We start from the raw sequence: 14854 nt of genomic DNA, 5'->3' as shown, positions 1-14854 counted from the left end.
CGGGTTCATAGCAGTGGTTTACAATTTCACAGATTTACTGTGGCAAAATTAATGTGTTTCTGTAGCACTGTGATCACTGAAGCACTACAATATTGTGGTGGGTATATTTAACTAATGTCCACTCTCAAGCTAATGCTTTAGTAATAGTATTAATTATCTTCTTGTGTCAAAGAATCATTATGTTGTGCCGTATAAGTACACATACACAAGTCTTCAAAGCTTTCTGCTGACATACAGTATATAAGCTAAACCATAGCAGGATAGATGATCCTGTTTTCTGTGAGCGGCATGTATCTTCGCTCACTCTTTAACTTTTCTTACCAAAGCCATCCACAAAGTCCTCTCTCTGCACAGTTCTCATTACACCTCATCTAAGAATCCTTGTGCTCCAGGTCATCAATTCATCTAATCTTATTTAGTTTTTTAAAAGTTTTTCTGTTATCTGTATCCACGCCACAATATTTGTTAGCTTACCCAGCAGCCATGAGTGTTAAAAATTGAAGAGCAGATGAATGTGGGCACAGAAAGATTCTCTGGTGTATTAAGCAGCATGGGGTGGAGGGATGGAGGGGGATGGTCCCAATGGAGCACTATTGTCTGGATGGAGGGATGTGCTTTCTTGAGGGGAGCCGAGATAAGACGCGGTTTTCAGTCCCCAGTCGTAAAAGCCAGACAACAGATGGATCAAGCTGCAGAGGGAAATGAGCAGCAGCTATAGAGTGGGAGAGAGAGGGAAGAGCAGGAGAGAATGTGGGGAGGGAGGAAGTGCAGGAGAGATTTTTCCGAAATGCTTCAGTGCTCTGCTGACAGCTGGGTTGCGCTGACTCTCATACAGCTGCATAGAAAGCCGGAGAGAGAGATTTTGGAGAACACCTTGTGAAAAGGCAGTTTGTCCTCTGAGTCTTCCATTGTTTATCCTGCTATACTCAATGTAAATTAGTTTGCATTAGCACCCCCATTGGCCTTCTCAGTTTTTAATCCAACAGGCTTTTATTGAATCTTGAGTCTTTCTCCCTTTGATTTTTGCTGAATAATGGCTCATTTCCCGCCATCTCCCTAGACTCATCACAGATGCTATAAAAGGTTACAGTTTGATGACAGTTTGAGTTGAACTACCTTGGGCCTTCTCTTTTGCAGGTCCAAATGGTCAGCAGCATGCGGATTGGTCGCAACGTCAACTACCGCATCCTAGACATTGACTGGTGCACATCAGACAAGGTTGTGCTGGCTTCTGACGATGGTTGTATCCGAGTGCTGGAGATGGCCATGAAATCTGCCAGCTACCGCATGGATGAACAGGACCTGACTGGTGAGCAAGGGATTGAGGGACAATTGCGCCATGAAAATTGAATGCAGAGGTTTTAGGAGTGAGAAATGGGAGCTAGGCCTATTAGTTTCCTAAAGCAAAAGAAATTAGATGCTCTTTAAATTGCATTATTCACATAATGTAACACTACTTGTTATTAACAGCTAAATTCTAACATTCTGTCTGTGGGTGGAACTTGTCCAGATCCAGTGTGGTGTCCTTACCTGCTGGTGCCCCGAGCTGCTCTGACCCTCAAGGCGTTCATTGTACTGCAGCCCTGGTCAGGAACGTTCACCATGGACATCACTCAAGTGTAAGTTTCACCTCTGAGTAAATGGTCTCCTCTATAATATCATCCTATTTGTGATTTCCTGAGTAGGGCTAACAAGCACATTTACACTTACACTGTATTCACTCCTGTGGTCAATTTTAAGTTTCAACTTCACCTGACTTGCATTTGGACTGTGGGAAGAACCCAAAAGCACCTGGGAGAAACTCACGAACACATGGAAAACATGCAACTCCACACCAAAGGATTAAAAAAAAAGTTTGTAAGAATTCTGATAAGGAAGCTTTTTGAAGAACAAAACATCATGGTGTGAAAAGACTTTTTAGTGCTGGAGATGCCCTGTGCCAGTCTGCAAGATCCGTATCACAGCTGACAAGTGCATTTTTAAATTAATTGTTTGGGCAACGTAGAGCCTGATCCAGTTCCAGTCCTTTGTTTATTGGAACTGCAGGCAACTCCAGGGGCACCCAACTCCTAGCAGTTGGGTAGACCAGCAGTAAAATCAAAACGGAACATTGGCACCTATCCCTAAAGCTAGAATAAGTCAGCAGAACAACACATTGATAGAGGCCAGTAGTTTCAATTATTGATATCCACACAGTGTGCATCAGTGAGCTATCAGAACCGCCTTAGGTTAAACTGCATTTGAACTTGCGCACTGTACATTGTTCAACCTGGGGATGAAAACAGGCTGTCAATCTTCTGTTAACCTTCCCTGCAACAACAGTTACAGACTGACCTCCTCTCAACCAATCAGTATGTCATACAGAACTCAATAAATCAGGGTTTTTGGCTGCTAAACATATCAAAAAATGATTGTCTTTTATTAATTTTAATGTAGTCCTCTTGTCAGACTGATTGTGCATTTGTATTAAATGTATTAATCTCAGTTTCAGCTGAATTGGGATCATGGTCAAAAACTTGATAGTGCCATCCCTATTTAGGGCAGTCAGGCTGATTGTAGTTCATTTTTTAGTTACAAATTACAATTAGATGTGATCAGGAAGGTTCTAAAGGTGTAAGGTAGTTGTGTTTAATGTATGAAATAGAAACTTATTTGTAAATAAATCAGATTTCCAAGACCAAATTGTTCTTAATAATCATGATCAATGAAATATTGAATGAATTTTTAATCATCAAGGTATAAGACTTGCCTTGATTTATTCTCTTACACCACCATAACGTATGCCAACCACCCAAGTATTCATGTTTATTACCTTCATTTTTTTAAAAAACAAACCAAAAACATAAAAAAAGCCAATAGAGGCCGTCCTTAGAGAGGGAGAGTATTTCTGTTTTTTCAGACAGCTACATCTGTAGCTTGATGTAAGTATACCCCATTTAACTGGGCTCTCAGTGTTGTACTTCGTTCTTTCATTAACCACACACGGCTGCCTTATCATAAGTCAGGCAGCTGCAGTATATTAGCAGTGCTCACAGGGTGCTACCTGACCTCAGCTTAAATGTTAGAATAGAGTTATCTACTATTGCCTCACACCATAAATCGACTTTTCTTAACAAGCAGGTTCTCAGCTTCCCCTTCAATATTGGGTCAGGTTTTATTTTGGGAAGACGAGAGGAGCCATTTGACTGAGTTTGATCCCTCTGTTTCAGAGACTACAATGAGAAAGACGAGATAAAAGGCCTGATCCAGGAGCAGCTCAACTCCCTGTCTAAGTGAGCTATTACACTATTGCTTTTTTTTGTAATTACACACTGTAGCTCAAATCAGAATATTTAACATTGTCATTATGCAAACACCAACAATCAGATTTTGGTGCATGTATACATGGCATTAAAAAGTTTGGGAATCCCTGGACAAAATTTCTGTTACTGTGAATATTTACACAGTAAAAGATGGCCTGATTTCCAGAAAGGCATGAATTTAAAGATGACACATTTCTTTAATATTTCATGTAAGATTCCTTTTTTATCTCCATCTTTTAATGTTTCAAAATAACTAAAAAGAAAAAGGGCCCAGAACAAAAATTTTGGCACCCTGCAAGGTCAGTACTTCTTAACACCCTCTTTGGCAAGTGTCACAGCTTGTAGCCAGGTAAGAATCTTTCAGTTCTTGGTTTGAGGGATTTTTGCCAATTCCTCCTTGCAAAAGGCTTCTAGTTCTGTGAGATTCTTGGGCTGTCTTGCATGCACTGCTCTTTTGAGGTCTATCCACAGATTTTCAATGGTGTTTTGGTCAGGGGACTGTGAGGGGCATGGCAAAACCTTCATCTTGTGCCTCTTGAGGTAGTCCATTGTGAATTTTGAGGTGTGCTTAGGATCATTGTCCTGTTGTAGAAGCCACCCTCTTCTCATTTTTACTCTTTTTACAGACGGTGTGATTTTTGCTCCCAGAATTTGCTGGTATTTATTTGAATCCATTCTTCCCTCTGCCAGTGAAATGTACCCTGTGCCACTGGCTGCAACACAAGCCCAAAGCATGATCGATCCACTCCCCTGCTGAATAGTTTGAGAAGTGTTGTTTTCATCAAATTCTGCGCCCTTTTTCTCCAAACATACCTTTGCTCTCTTTGGCCAGAAAGTTTCATTTTAACTTCATCAGTACACAGGACTTGTTTCCAAAATGCATCAGGCTTGTTAAGATGATCCTTTGCAAACTTCTGAAACTCTATTTTCTTTTGATGACTCTTCCATGATGGTCATATTTGCACAGGTGTCGCTGCATAGTACAACTGTGCACCACCACTCCAGAGTCTGCTAAATCTTCCTGAAGGTCTTTTGCAGTCAAACAGGGGTTTTGATTTTTTGCCTTTCTAGCAATCCTACAAGCAGTTCTCTCAGAAAGTTTTGTTGGTCTTCCAGACCTCAACTTGAGCTCCAACTTTCCTGTTTACTTCTTTTTCTTAATTACATTATGGACTAATGAAACAGCTTCTCTTAAAACGCTTTTCTATCTTCTTATAGCCTTCTCCTGCTTTGTGGGTATCAGTTATTTTAATTTTGTGTGCTAGGTAGCTGCTTAGACGAGCCCATGGCTGCTGATTGTTGGAACAAAGTTTGAGAAGTCAGAGTATTTATAAAGCTCTGAAATTTGCATCATGTGGCCTTTCCTAACGATGACGGTGCCCAGGCCATAGCCCTAACAAGCTTATTAAGGTCTGAGACCTTGGTAAAAGTTATATTAGAGCTCAAATCTCTTGGGGTGCCCAAACTTTTGTAAAGTGCTCCTTTCCTTTTTTTCACTCTAAAATTGTAAAAAAAATAAATAAAATTAAAAAAAAAAATAATAATAATAATATGCGAATTTTGCATAAATGTTTAAAATTATGTTTCATCTTTAACTTTATGCCTTTTAGAGATCAGCTCATCTTTTACTCACTTAACTATTCACAGTGACAGAAATTTTGTCCAGAGGTGCCCAAACCTTTTCATGCTACAGTATGTATGTGTGTTTCCAACTATCTTTGTGCCGAGTTTTAGTTTATATTTATTCACCTTTGGTTTGCAGTCGGAGTCCCACGGTCCTTTGTGCAGCAGGCCCAAAGAGCATGTAGTCTTTGGGTTGACAGATAAGAGGATTCTCCCATAACAGCTACACTGTACTTGCTGTGTTTGAGAAGTGTAATTGGCTGTCACTGTGTTCTGACTGTCAGTCTCTGATTGGCTCCCTAGTGATATGAAGAGCGTGCTACAGGACCCGGAATTCAGTCTGCTGCAGCGATGCCTCCTGGTGTCACGGTGAGTTACAACTCACCATGGAGTTACCGCTGTTTGCTGTCTGCACACACTATTCTGTGTTCATGAGGATTTACGGGTACCCCAGCAGGATTGTTTTTGACATAGGGGTGCATTCAGACAGTGCCCCAATGTCAAAGACTTTTAGACTTGACATGAAAGTGATAGTTACTGAGTTTTAACAAAAGTATAGTTTCTGTAAGCAAGAAAATACTAAATAACAGCTGTTATCCTAGAAGCAGGATGACACTCCTTCAGGATACGAATACATTTTCCCTCCACTTTCACTATCATCAAAGGGTAATAAACTATAGAACTATGTAACGGTAAACACAGAAACTGTTACGTATAAGAGAACACATGTTGAACTCGTCTTGGACTCAGTATCTTGGTTTCTGATAACGTCTTCCTGTCTGTTTGTTTGAATGTTAAATTTAGGCAGTAGAATGGCCTTATTTGTTACAATGATCTAAAGGAAAACCTGGTTTGCTGTCAAGCTCGTTGTTAGCCTCATTGTTGTTCACTGATTGATCAGGACATAATTCAACAGAGCAAGACATAATTAGATGTTTTTGGGGGTGATTTCTGTGCTTGATTGCATACATAGTTTTATAGCTGTTTTGGAATATCGATAAAGAAATACAACATTTTAATCTAATTTAGAATATTTAATGCAATAGGGAAAGATAACCATAATGATGCAGGACTATGAGCCAAATGTGCTGTTGAATAATTTAGTTTCTGATGACTGTCAAGTTATCGGCCAGATTAACAGGGTTTATTTTTGCTGTAACTGTACAGCCGTGATTCTGTCTCCCCACAAAAAAGCATGACAGGAGAGCTTGTGTCAGCAACTCTGATCTCATTTCTGCTCCAGTTTTCATTTCCCTCGAGCATCTGACAAATCTAGAACAGTCAGTCTGAGCAGAAATGCAATACCCCCCCCCCCATTTGCATCCTGTTATTAAAGCCATGATGTACCTGGAAAGTCCCAGGGACCCTTAAAGTACTATGGATACTGTGACTGTGCTCTCACAGAGAGTTCATGATAATGTCTCTGCATACAGCCAAGTTTTCGTGCAGTTGTTAATGTTGCACGGTAACCCAGCAACAGCTGTGTGCCTGTGCAGATATGTTAAAAGAAGGCTGAGGAAGGTAACAGACAGAAGAAAAAGCAGAGGGAAGTGGAGAAGGAGGGGGAGGGGAGTTTGCTGAAAAAGCGAGGCGTGGGCTGGAAGATACAGGAACTATGTTCATTAGCGTGCAGACTACTACGAAAACTGAGTGGCATGTTAAATCACACTACACCATTTGACTAACTACTACAGAAAGATCATTATCCACTCTGAGCCCAGCTGATCTGTTGTTGTGGTAAACCACAGGCTGTTCGGTGACGAGTCGGACCTTCACTTCTGGACAGTGGCGTCCCACTACCTCCAGTCATTTGCCCAGGCCCGTCAGCTAAGTGCAGAGGGTCATGCCCAAAGTGAAGGAACCCAGCCATCACCTCAGAACCACCTGGACATCTGCAATGACGTCCTGTGTGAGAGCTCTTACTTCCAGGTCAGTAAAACAAGAGAAGAAGAGGGAGTTTTAGCCTGTTGTATTGTATTTTCTCTCTTTGGTAAACAGAGACAACAGGGACAAACACACAATCAAAGCAGTCAATATTTAAGAAAATCCCCTCCTCCACAGACACTTAGTATCTGTGTCAAAACCACACAGACACATACACCACTAACCTGTCCCTTGTCATCCATAGTGTCAATAACATGGCCCTGGTCGCACAGTACATTCCATTATTAAAGACATTGTGTCTCTCCTCTGTTGTCTCACTAAGCCCCTGTCGTTAAGGGAAGCAACTCGCACTTTTAAGCCTTTGAGGTCAAACCCGTCTTTCATTTCAGTCCTCACTACATTTAATCCCACCAACATTTCACAACAATGATAGCCCAAACCGAGATATGCTCGATTAAGTAAAAAGCCCTCTCTTCTACGTGCCATGTCATTGCTCAGATCAAAGCATCTTGCTAATGACATACCTGAACCAGAGTGCCCTTTTTTTGAACTTTCCTCTGTAGACTGTTCAAAAAAAGTTTCTTCAGAAGATGCCCATTGATTGGTTCTTATCTGCTGCATCCGCCCACATCAGTCTGGTGGTCGACATGGCAGCCACGCTGAACAAAAGACATCAACCTTAATGTTGCCATAGTGAATGCAAGGTTTTTTGTTAAAGGTCTATTTTTTCATTCTGTACTTGTGATGAACACAGTGTTTTTGTATCCAGGCTGCAGAAAATACTTCTGTGGACTTTACTTTAGAGGAATTGTTTGTAAAAGATAAAAGTGTGGATAGTAATTATAAAGTTGGCCCACTGTGCAAGTGAAGACAGGCATTCCCTGGTTTTTACTAGATCTGGGGGTTTTTTTTACCAAAAGGCTTTATCAATATACCCGAGGGAGCAGCGGAGAGGAAAGAACATGTACATTCTTTGATGAAACATGATTACCAAGTTAAGAAAAAATGTCAAGTAGCTTTTAACTAGCCTCATAGGTTGAAGTAGCCAAATATAAATGGACAGTCTAATTCTAGTCAGTAGAAAAGTCTAAAAAAAAAGCCCGCCATTTTTTTTTTGAGACTTTTCTAGGATTTTCTATGGATTAACCATCTTTCTGTTTTTGTGGAAGTTCTACTCGCTGTTAATGAGGGGCCATCCAGTGATCACAAAGTTAGGACTTTCAAAGAGTTACCCAGACAATCTGCTGTTACACTGGGCTCCTGTTGTCATAAAACGGCTTCAGTGGCAGCAGCCTGACTGTAATTACTAATATCCAAGACTCCAGTACAGAGCACATGGCTCTGAAGTTACTAAACTAATTTGGAATCTCTGCAAGGATTTATGCCCACGGCTTGTTGCACAGAAGAATCCATCACCATAAAAAGTACAAAAAGTAAAGCTTCTGTGGTAGATATAGATACACAAGTGTTCACACACACAGACACACATACAGTACATGTAACTAATTTATTACTATGCTGTTATCTCCCGCCCTCTAGTCCTCGTAAAAAACTGATTAGCTCTCATACTTTAAAGCATCTATTGCTGTTTTTATGTTTCATGCATATCATTTGCTCAAAGAAAAAAAGTCTGATCTCCCATCAGGGAATATGTAGTGAAATAATTAGGAAAAAAGCAACCAATAATGAAAGTCAGTGCAGGAGGCTCTGGCACCAGAAACACTGTGAAAACTCCTGAATATTTTAAAGACTTTATAATTACACTCTCCATCTCTGGACTCTGTATTCCTATAATTGTCCTCCATCCCTTTTTTGCTCATCATTACTCATTGACTGTCCTCAGTGTATAATCTATGTGTACCAACTCATTCCACCGCTTTCTCTCTCCCACACACACAAGGTTTGACAATGGATCTTTGCAAGCAGTGTGAAAAAACAAAGTAAGCTAACTTTTGGCTCCACCTTTACTGCTCAATAGAAGTTCCAGTTGGACCGTGTTCACCTGCAGGAGGTGAAGCGCTCCAGTTATGAGCACACTAAGAAATGCGCTGACCAGCTCCTCCTGCTGGGTCAGGTAAGTACTACACTACCCGTACTGCCCACACATTTATGTCTATAAGAATGCTACAGACACATGTTGCAATGCTGCAATGACACTAGATAAGAGTTCCTGTTCAAATGTTACAGTTCTCAGACAACGACAAAACGATTTAGGAATTCATCACGTCTTTTGTGGTTGACATCACAGTGGTTGGCATATTGTAATGTAATTTTCCCTCACACATGAATGGATGATTTCTCAGTTTTTGTTTTTAGTTGCAACATCCATTTGATAATAGAAAAATGAATAAATTTGAAAAAAATAAATGTGACACAAATTTTGCAATCTCTCTCCATCTTTTGTACTTGCAGCTTTCAGACCATATACTACCCTTCTCTCTCATACATACACACGTATTAACACCTTCACATTCCTTAGCAGTGCATACAGTATATGCATATTGTCATAATTGTAAATAGGTCATATCAGTGCTGTGGAGCCTAATGAAGCAAGATGGACACTAATTGCTGACCTCCTCCCGGGTGTCTCAGCCTGTGGGGACTGGAGTCACCTCTTTCCCCTCTCAATGTCACCACTCTCCCTTCTAATCACAGGCTGCAAATAGCAGGCTTTGTGTTGTGCAGGCCTCCAATAGGCAGACATGCGGAGGCCACTCTGTGCTGACCTCAGCGTGAGCTTGAGTCTTCGTCTTCACCAGACGAAAAGAAGGATAATAAACATAATTTCTCCTCGCAGTTCTGTCTTGTTCAGCTCACACAGTGGTTACCTGCCTGAGCTGCCTTGTTGCTCTCCGTTACCTCAGTCATTACATTCTCATCTCTTTGTTGTTGCCCTCAGACGGACAGGGCAGTGCAGTTACTACTGGAGACGAGCGCGGACAACCCCAGCTACTACTGTGATTCACTCAAGGCCTGCCTCGTGACCACCATCACCTCCTCAGGCCCTTCACAGTCCACCATCAAACTAGTGGCCACCAACATGATCGCTAATGGCAAACTAGCAGGTAGTGTTACCGTATGATAGCAGTTGGCAACCTTCTTAATGGGGTAAAAGTAGCGTTCATTGAATGGGCGTCTGCAGCCTTGAAAGGGACTTAAAATATCTTTAAATAATTAATCTGTTTTAAGGCTTTTAACTTCTTCAAATATGATATGTTTTATCTTCACAGCAATTTTTCACCTAAAAAAGAAAAAAACAGTGCAGTCTCAGCGACCTAGAGTTTGCAGTGTATAGAGAAATCCTCACACTGGTGTCTTGGCAGAGTTAGCCACCACAGGTAGTGATAGGCCTTCATTTCTCCATGTCACATCTATGTACAAATTCTCCCATCTTGCTGTTTGTCAGAGGGCGTACAGCTGCTGTGTTTGATTGACAAGGCAGCCGACGCTTGCCGCTACTTGCAGACCTATGGGGAGTGGAACCGGGCCGCCTGGCTGGCCAAGGTAACTCAGTATGATGGCCTCCATCAACAGGAAACATCAGATACTGTGTAATGTTTGGATAGTTTGTGAGTGTTTGGGCATGTTAGGGCTGGGGTGGTGGGTGCTAAAGGTGTACATACTGCATATGTACGCTTCAGTTTTCATATTTTCTGTTGGTAATTGTAAGAGGATTTTAAAAAAGATTACTTACATTAGTGTATTATAAATATATCTGAAAAACAATCAGACATTCAGAGCTGCCCAACATTACAATGTTCTTACACTGTACGTATTTGCTGCTAAGAAGCACCTTTTAAGCAGCTGGAGGTTGAGTGCCTTGCATGTTGTGCGTGTTTCCAGGTGCGTCTGAACCCAGCAGAGAGCTCAGACGTGCTGAAGCGCTGGGCAGAGCACCTTTGCTCCCCACAGGTCAACCAGAAGTCCAAAGCCATCCTGGTGCTGCTTTCCTTGGGCTGCTTTTACAAAGTGGGAGAGATGCTCCACAGGTAAGAACAAATGTGCAGGAGTTTGGCATTGTCGTTGATAGAGGTTTTTGAAAATGAGTAACACAAACCCTGTAATTGAATGTCTTTCATTAATTCTATTCATAGAAATTCATGAATGCAAATATGTAGTTTCACAATTTATTCTCTAAATTGAGATTCCCTTTTTTTAACTTTCAAATTCTATTTTATAAAATAGAAGTCTCATGCCTCATCCCCCTTCATCCACAATCATGAACACTTGAGTCTGAGTTTCTTCCTCTTCTTTTCTTCCTGAATACACTGAAGGACACTTCACAGTGTATGGTATAGTCCAACGCTATATCTTTTACCTCAGCATCTATCTCTTGTTAGTGTAATTGTTCCCCTCCTTGACAGCTCGTGTTCTGAGTTGTTTCTGGTGGCGAATAAGCTCTCTCAGAGAATTAGAGAGGCATTAGAAAGACGGGGTTGATGTATGCTTTGGGATCACAGACATTAAGGCAGGGATGATGCTGGTTTGTGACAATAACTCTCACCACCTCCTCATGCCTGTGTCTTTCTCTTTGTCCTTCCATCTCCCGGGCAGTATGAGGCACTTTGATCGCGCCGCCCTCTTTATCGAAGCCTGTCTGAAGTACGGGGTGATGGAGGCCAATGACTCTTCCAATATCCTTTTTGAAAACCCATTATTGTACTCAGATGGCAATTTAAAACCAAAGTTAGCTGCGCTGCTAACTCTGTCTATCTCTGCTACAGACGTGCACTCAATAGCAGAGAGCTTTTGTCACAATGAAGATCAATTTAGATGCTCCATGGAGCACATCAAGCTACCTTTCACATGTTCGCGATAGTTAATATCAGACTCCTGTCACAGAGCTCAGTTCAGCCACAGACACATGAGAGAACTTTTACAGCCTATACTTTGCAAGCATATTGTATTACACCTGACCCCTGTTATTAAATGATGAAACCAGCAGGGACAGTGACTGTTGGTAGGTCTATGTTGTTTGGTCACATTTTATCAGACACTGATTTTGTTTGATGTCTCAGTTGTAAATTTGTTGAATTTAGACCTAAAGGAAATGACATGATCTCATGCTTTACTGTGCATAATGGAGATTGTCTTGTTGACTCCTCAACAAAGTCAGAAATTAACTTTATGGTCCACCAGTTAGTGTGGCTACTGGATAAATCAGTTCTACCAGCCAGTCCTTTTTATCAGTCAGTTCCTATAGAAAATATGCTTTATATTAATAGTGGAAAAACACACACAAAAATTTTTCCAAAAAAAAACATTCAAAATGGGTGTTCCCCTAAAGTAGTATTTCATTAACAAATGATTTCTAAACCATTGTGCGCACACTGAATTGAAGACATCCCCCTTGGCTTGTTCATTGGTCAGAACTGGCTTGTAGCCACTAAGTGATTTCTGATTTATGGAGACCAGACCAGAGCAGACTAACTCTGGGCAAGGCCAGCCATCCCTTGTAGGAGAGGAGTCGACATAAAGAGCTATTTTTCTGAAACTGTGCCTAAGCACAAATGTAAGTGTCTGTGACCAGCCAATCTTTGCAATTTTGCTGACGATGAGCAGTAGCGCAAACAGGGCACAGTGTGGAGCAATGAGGAACACAGGCTAAACACACTTGTGAAAGAATGTGAAAGAAATGAAAAGATATTTTTGGGTGATGACAGCTTTCATTGGCTTACTGTGTTTTTTATGTCCCATTATAAGTTCTCCTTGACCCGCATTTGCACATAAACTTATTGAGGCTGCGTTTTTGGACTATGCACGGCTACTACGCTCGCTGGGCCTGCGGGAGGGCGCTGCTCTGTGGGCATCGCGGGCTGGCAGCCCTGGGGAGCAGCTGATGGAGGAGCTGTTCCAGGGAGAGGGAGGTGTGCCAGAAGCCATTCTTGGCGAAGAGGAAGTCGAGCTGGGCCAGGAGAGCACCGAGTGACCTCAAGAACGGGGGTTTTGAAGAGAACGGATGATATGCTCCTTGGTGCAAAGCCAGGGTCAGCCACGATCATCATCTCCACATCAAGAGAAGGAGGAGATATGAGGAGTTTCCTCCATGTGAAGTTGTCAGTCGGTCACTGAAGTCTGCCTGTGTCTGTGACTTTACTGAGTTTCTTAATGTTTGGTATGACCAGTGTGTGTTTATGTGCATAGGTGTATGCATGTAACAGTCCCAAAAGAAACATACTTGTTTCCTCATTCCCCCAACAAGTGAAGTAATACACATTGTTGTTATTGACCTTGAAATCAGTGTGTGATTTTGTTGGTTAATAAATTGAACCCGTGTGGGGTTTTTTTTCACTGGTTGCTTTTTAAACTTTATTTTGTGTGCCTGGATTAATAATTTCAAAGTACTGTTGTAGCTTTACAGGTTTTATTTGCCTTTTTTTCTGCCGAGATTAAATGTAGTAGATTTAATTTATCAAAAAATAATACGTTCACCATTTCATTTTGAAAATGCACTGACATTATAAAGGGCCCCCATAACTACTCCATGTCTATTCAGTGATATTTGTACTTTTGATTTAACCAAAAAGACCACTTACTTTTACGTTTTCTCCACAGCAGGGGGTGCTGCATAAGTGACTGACCAAAGCCTGCTACTGCACAAGCCTCTGCAGATGTAACTATGGGATGGCAGGAAAATTAGTTAGCCAGGTCCCCCTGCACTTATTATACATTTATTAGTATATTATCTCCCTGCGCACAGAGGGGAGAAGAATCTGACCTCTGCCACCTGAGTGATACCGTTTAATTAGCTTGTGTAGAGTTCATTTCAGTTAAATAGATGCTTGTTGTTCATTAATTCATTCCATTAAGCCAAATGGAGTTTTTCATTTTTTCTTCTCTTTTATGAAGACTTGGGAGGATACTTTGCTCTCTGTATGCTTTGATGGTTGTATAATGTTGTTGTTCTCTGTGTGTGTATTACAAGAAGAGCTGTCAAAATGTGTTGTAACTCATTTTAAGCAGGCCGCTGATGGATCATTTACACACAGACAATAATATGTGCTGCTCCCAATGTTGCTCATCACAATCACAAAACCTGACACACAGTTTAGGAAGTGGTTTAAATATCCCCTCATGACTCCTCTGTTGTGCTTTTGCCTCCTTTTTACATAGTAAATATCTACTGATCATCAAAATCATCTGTATGACAATGCAAGGACTTTAGTGATTGTGTATTGAACTGCCTTGTAACATGTTTAGTTGTCCTGAAATGAGACACTCCCTCGATCCCCGGGACGTTTTGGTGTCTTTATCGTGTTTCGTAAACATTTCAGTGTTGTTTCTCTTCTGTGTTACTGTTAACCCCAAGCGGTGTCACTATGGCAACCGAGGACTATTTTTGGGGACTAGTTTCACATAGCCCCACTAACATACTGTGGGATCACGTAGAGAGCCAGCATAGTCATACAACCCAGCAGATAATCGGCTGTAGTTTACTTGGTGCTGTGTATCTTCTTCCAATCATGTGATGCAGTGTAGTGGGAGCAACTTGTACTGTACTACCTGTACCTTATGATTAGGCACTAGTTTGATTAACACTCGCTGCTTTTCATTGTACTTAGATGAACGATCAAAAATAATGTTCAGAGTTCAGGCATGTAAGATGAGGGAGAGGACATGTCTTACACAGTATGTTTTGTAATGGTGTCAAAGTTTAGCCTTTTTTCATTGTTCTCTGTTCATTGTTAACACAGTGATCCTAATGCTTTAAGATATATAAATATTACAAGAGAAGAAAAGATATATGTATATATTGGTGGCAATAAAATCAACATTATTAACTTAAGTGTGTTGTTTGCTGTCTAAAGATGTTAACACAAGAGGGAGCTCTTAGCCCTCAATGGCTGGCAAATGGGCTCGGGCTCTTTGCTGTTTAAAAGCAGTCACTTTATAAGAAAAGACCTGTTATATCAAGTGTTCTCCAAAATTTTCCTCTTTTAATTTCAACGCTGGTAGATTGAATTTGAATGTTCATTCATTTATCAAACTGTCTTACGAGTGAATTAGTCCCTGCATGAGCTGCTTCCGCAATTAATTACTTCTTT

At 41.0% G+C, this 14854-nt stretch overlaps 1 protein-coding gene across 1 annotated transcript in view; it reads left to right on the top strand.

Moving 5' to 3' along the window:
- The window catches only part of wdr11 (WD repeat domain 11), a 63292-nt gene extending 48726 nt beyond the window's left edge, over positions 1 to 14566 (top strand). Inside the window, exons 19-29 of the mRNA XM_040139037.1 lie at positions 1138 to 1309; positions 1511 to 1619; positions 3210 to 3272; positions 5229 to 5294; positions 6674 to 6854; positions 8788 to 8883; positions 9709 to 9874; positions 10216 to 10313; positions 10653 to 10798; positions 11364 to 11443; positions 12536 to 14566. Of these exons, the coding sequence (XP_039994971.1) occupies positions 1138 to 1309; positions 1511 to 1619; positions 3210 to 3272; positions 5229 to 5294; positions 6674 to 6854; positions 8788 to 8883; positions 9709 to 9874; positions 10216 to 10313; positions 10653 to 10798; positions 11364 to 11443; positions 12536 to 12738 (1380 nt within the window). The 3' untranslated portion in view covers positions 12739 to 14566. The remainder of the gene's footprint in view (positions 1 to 1137; positions 1310 to 1510; positions 1620 to 3209; positions 3273 to 5228; positions 5295 to 6673; positions 6855 to 8787; positions 8884 to 9708; positions 9875 to 10215; positions 10314 to 10652; positions 10799 to 11363; positions 11444 to 12535) is intronic.
- The last annotated feature ends 288 nt before the right edge of the window (positions 14567 to 14854 follow it).

Source organism: Xiphias gladius, chromosome 11, assembly GCF_016859285.1.
Source record: "Xiphias gladius isolate SHS-SW01 ecotype Sanya breed wild chromosome 11, ASM1685928v1, whole genome shotgun sequence".
Classification (NCBI taxonomy): Eukaryota; Metazoa; Chordata; class Actinopteri; order Istiophoriformes; family Xiphiidae; genus Xiphias; species Xiphias gladius.
The sequence above is the reverse complement of the archived record's forward strand: the minus strand, read 5'-3'. Positions and strand labels throughout refer to the sequence as shown.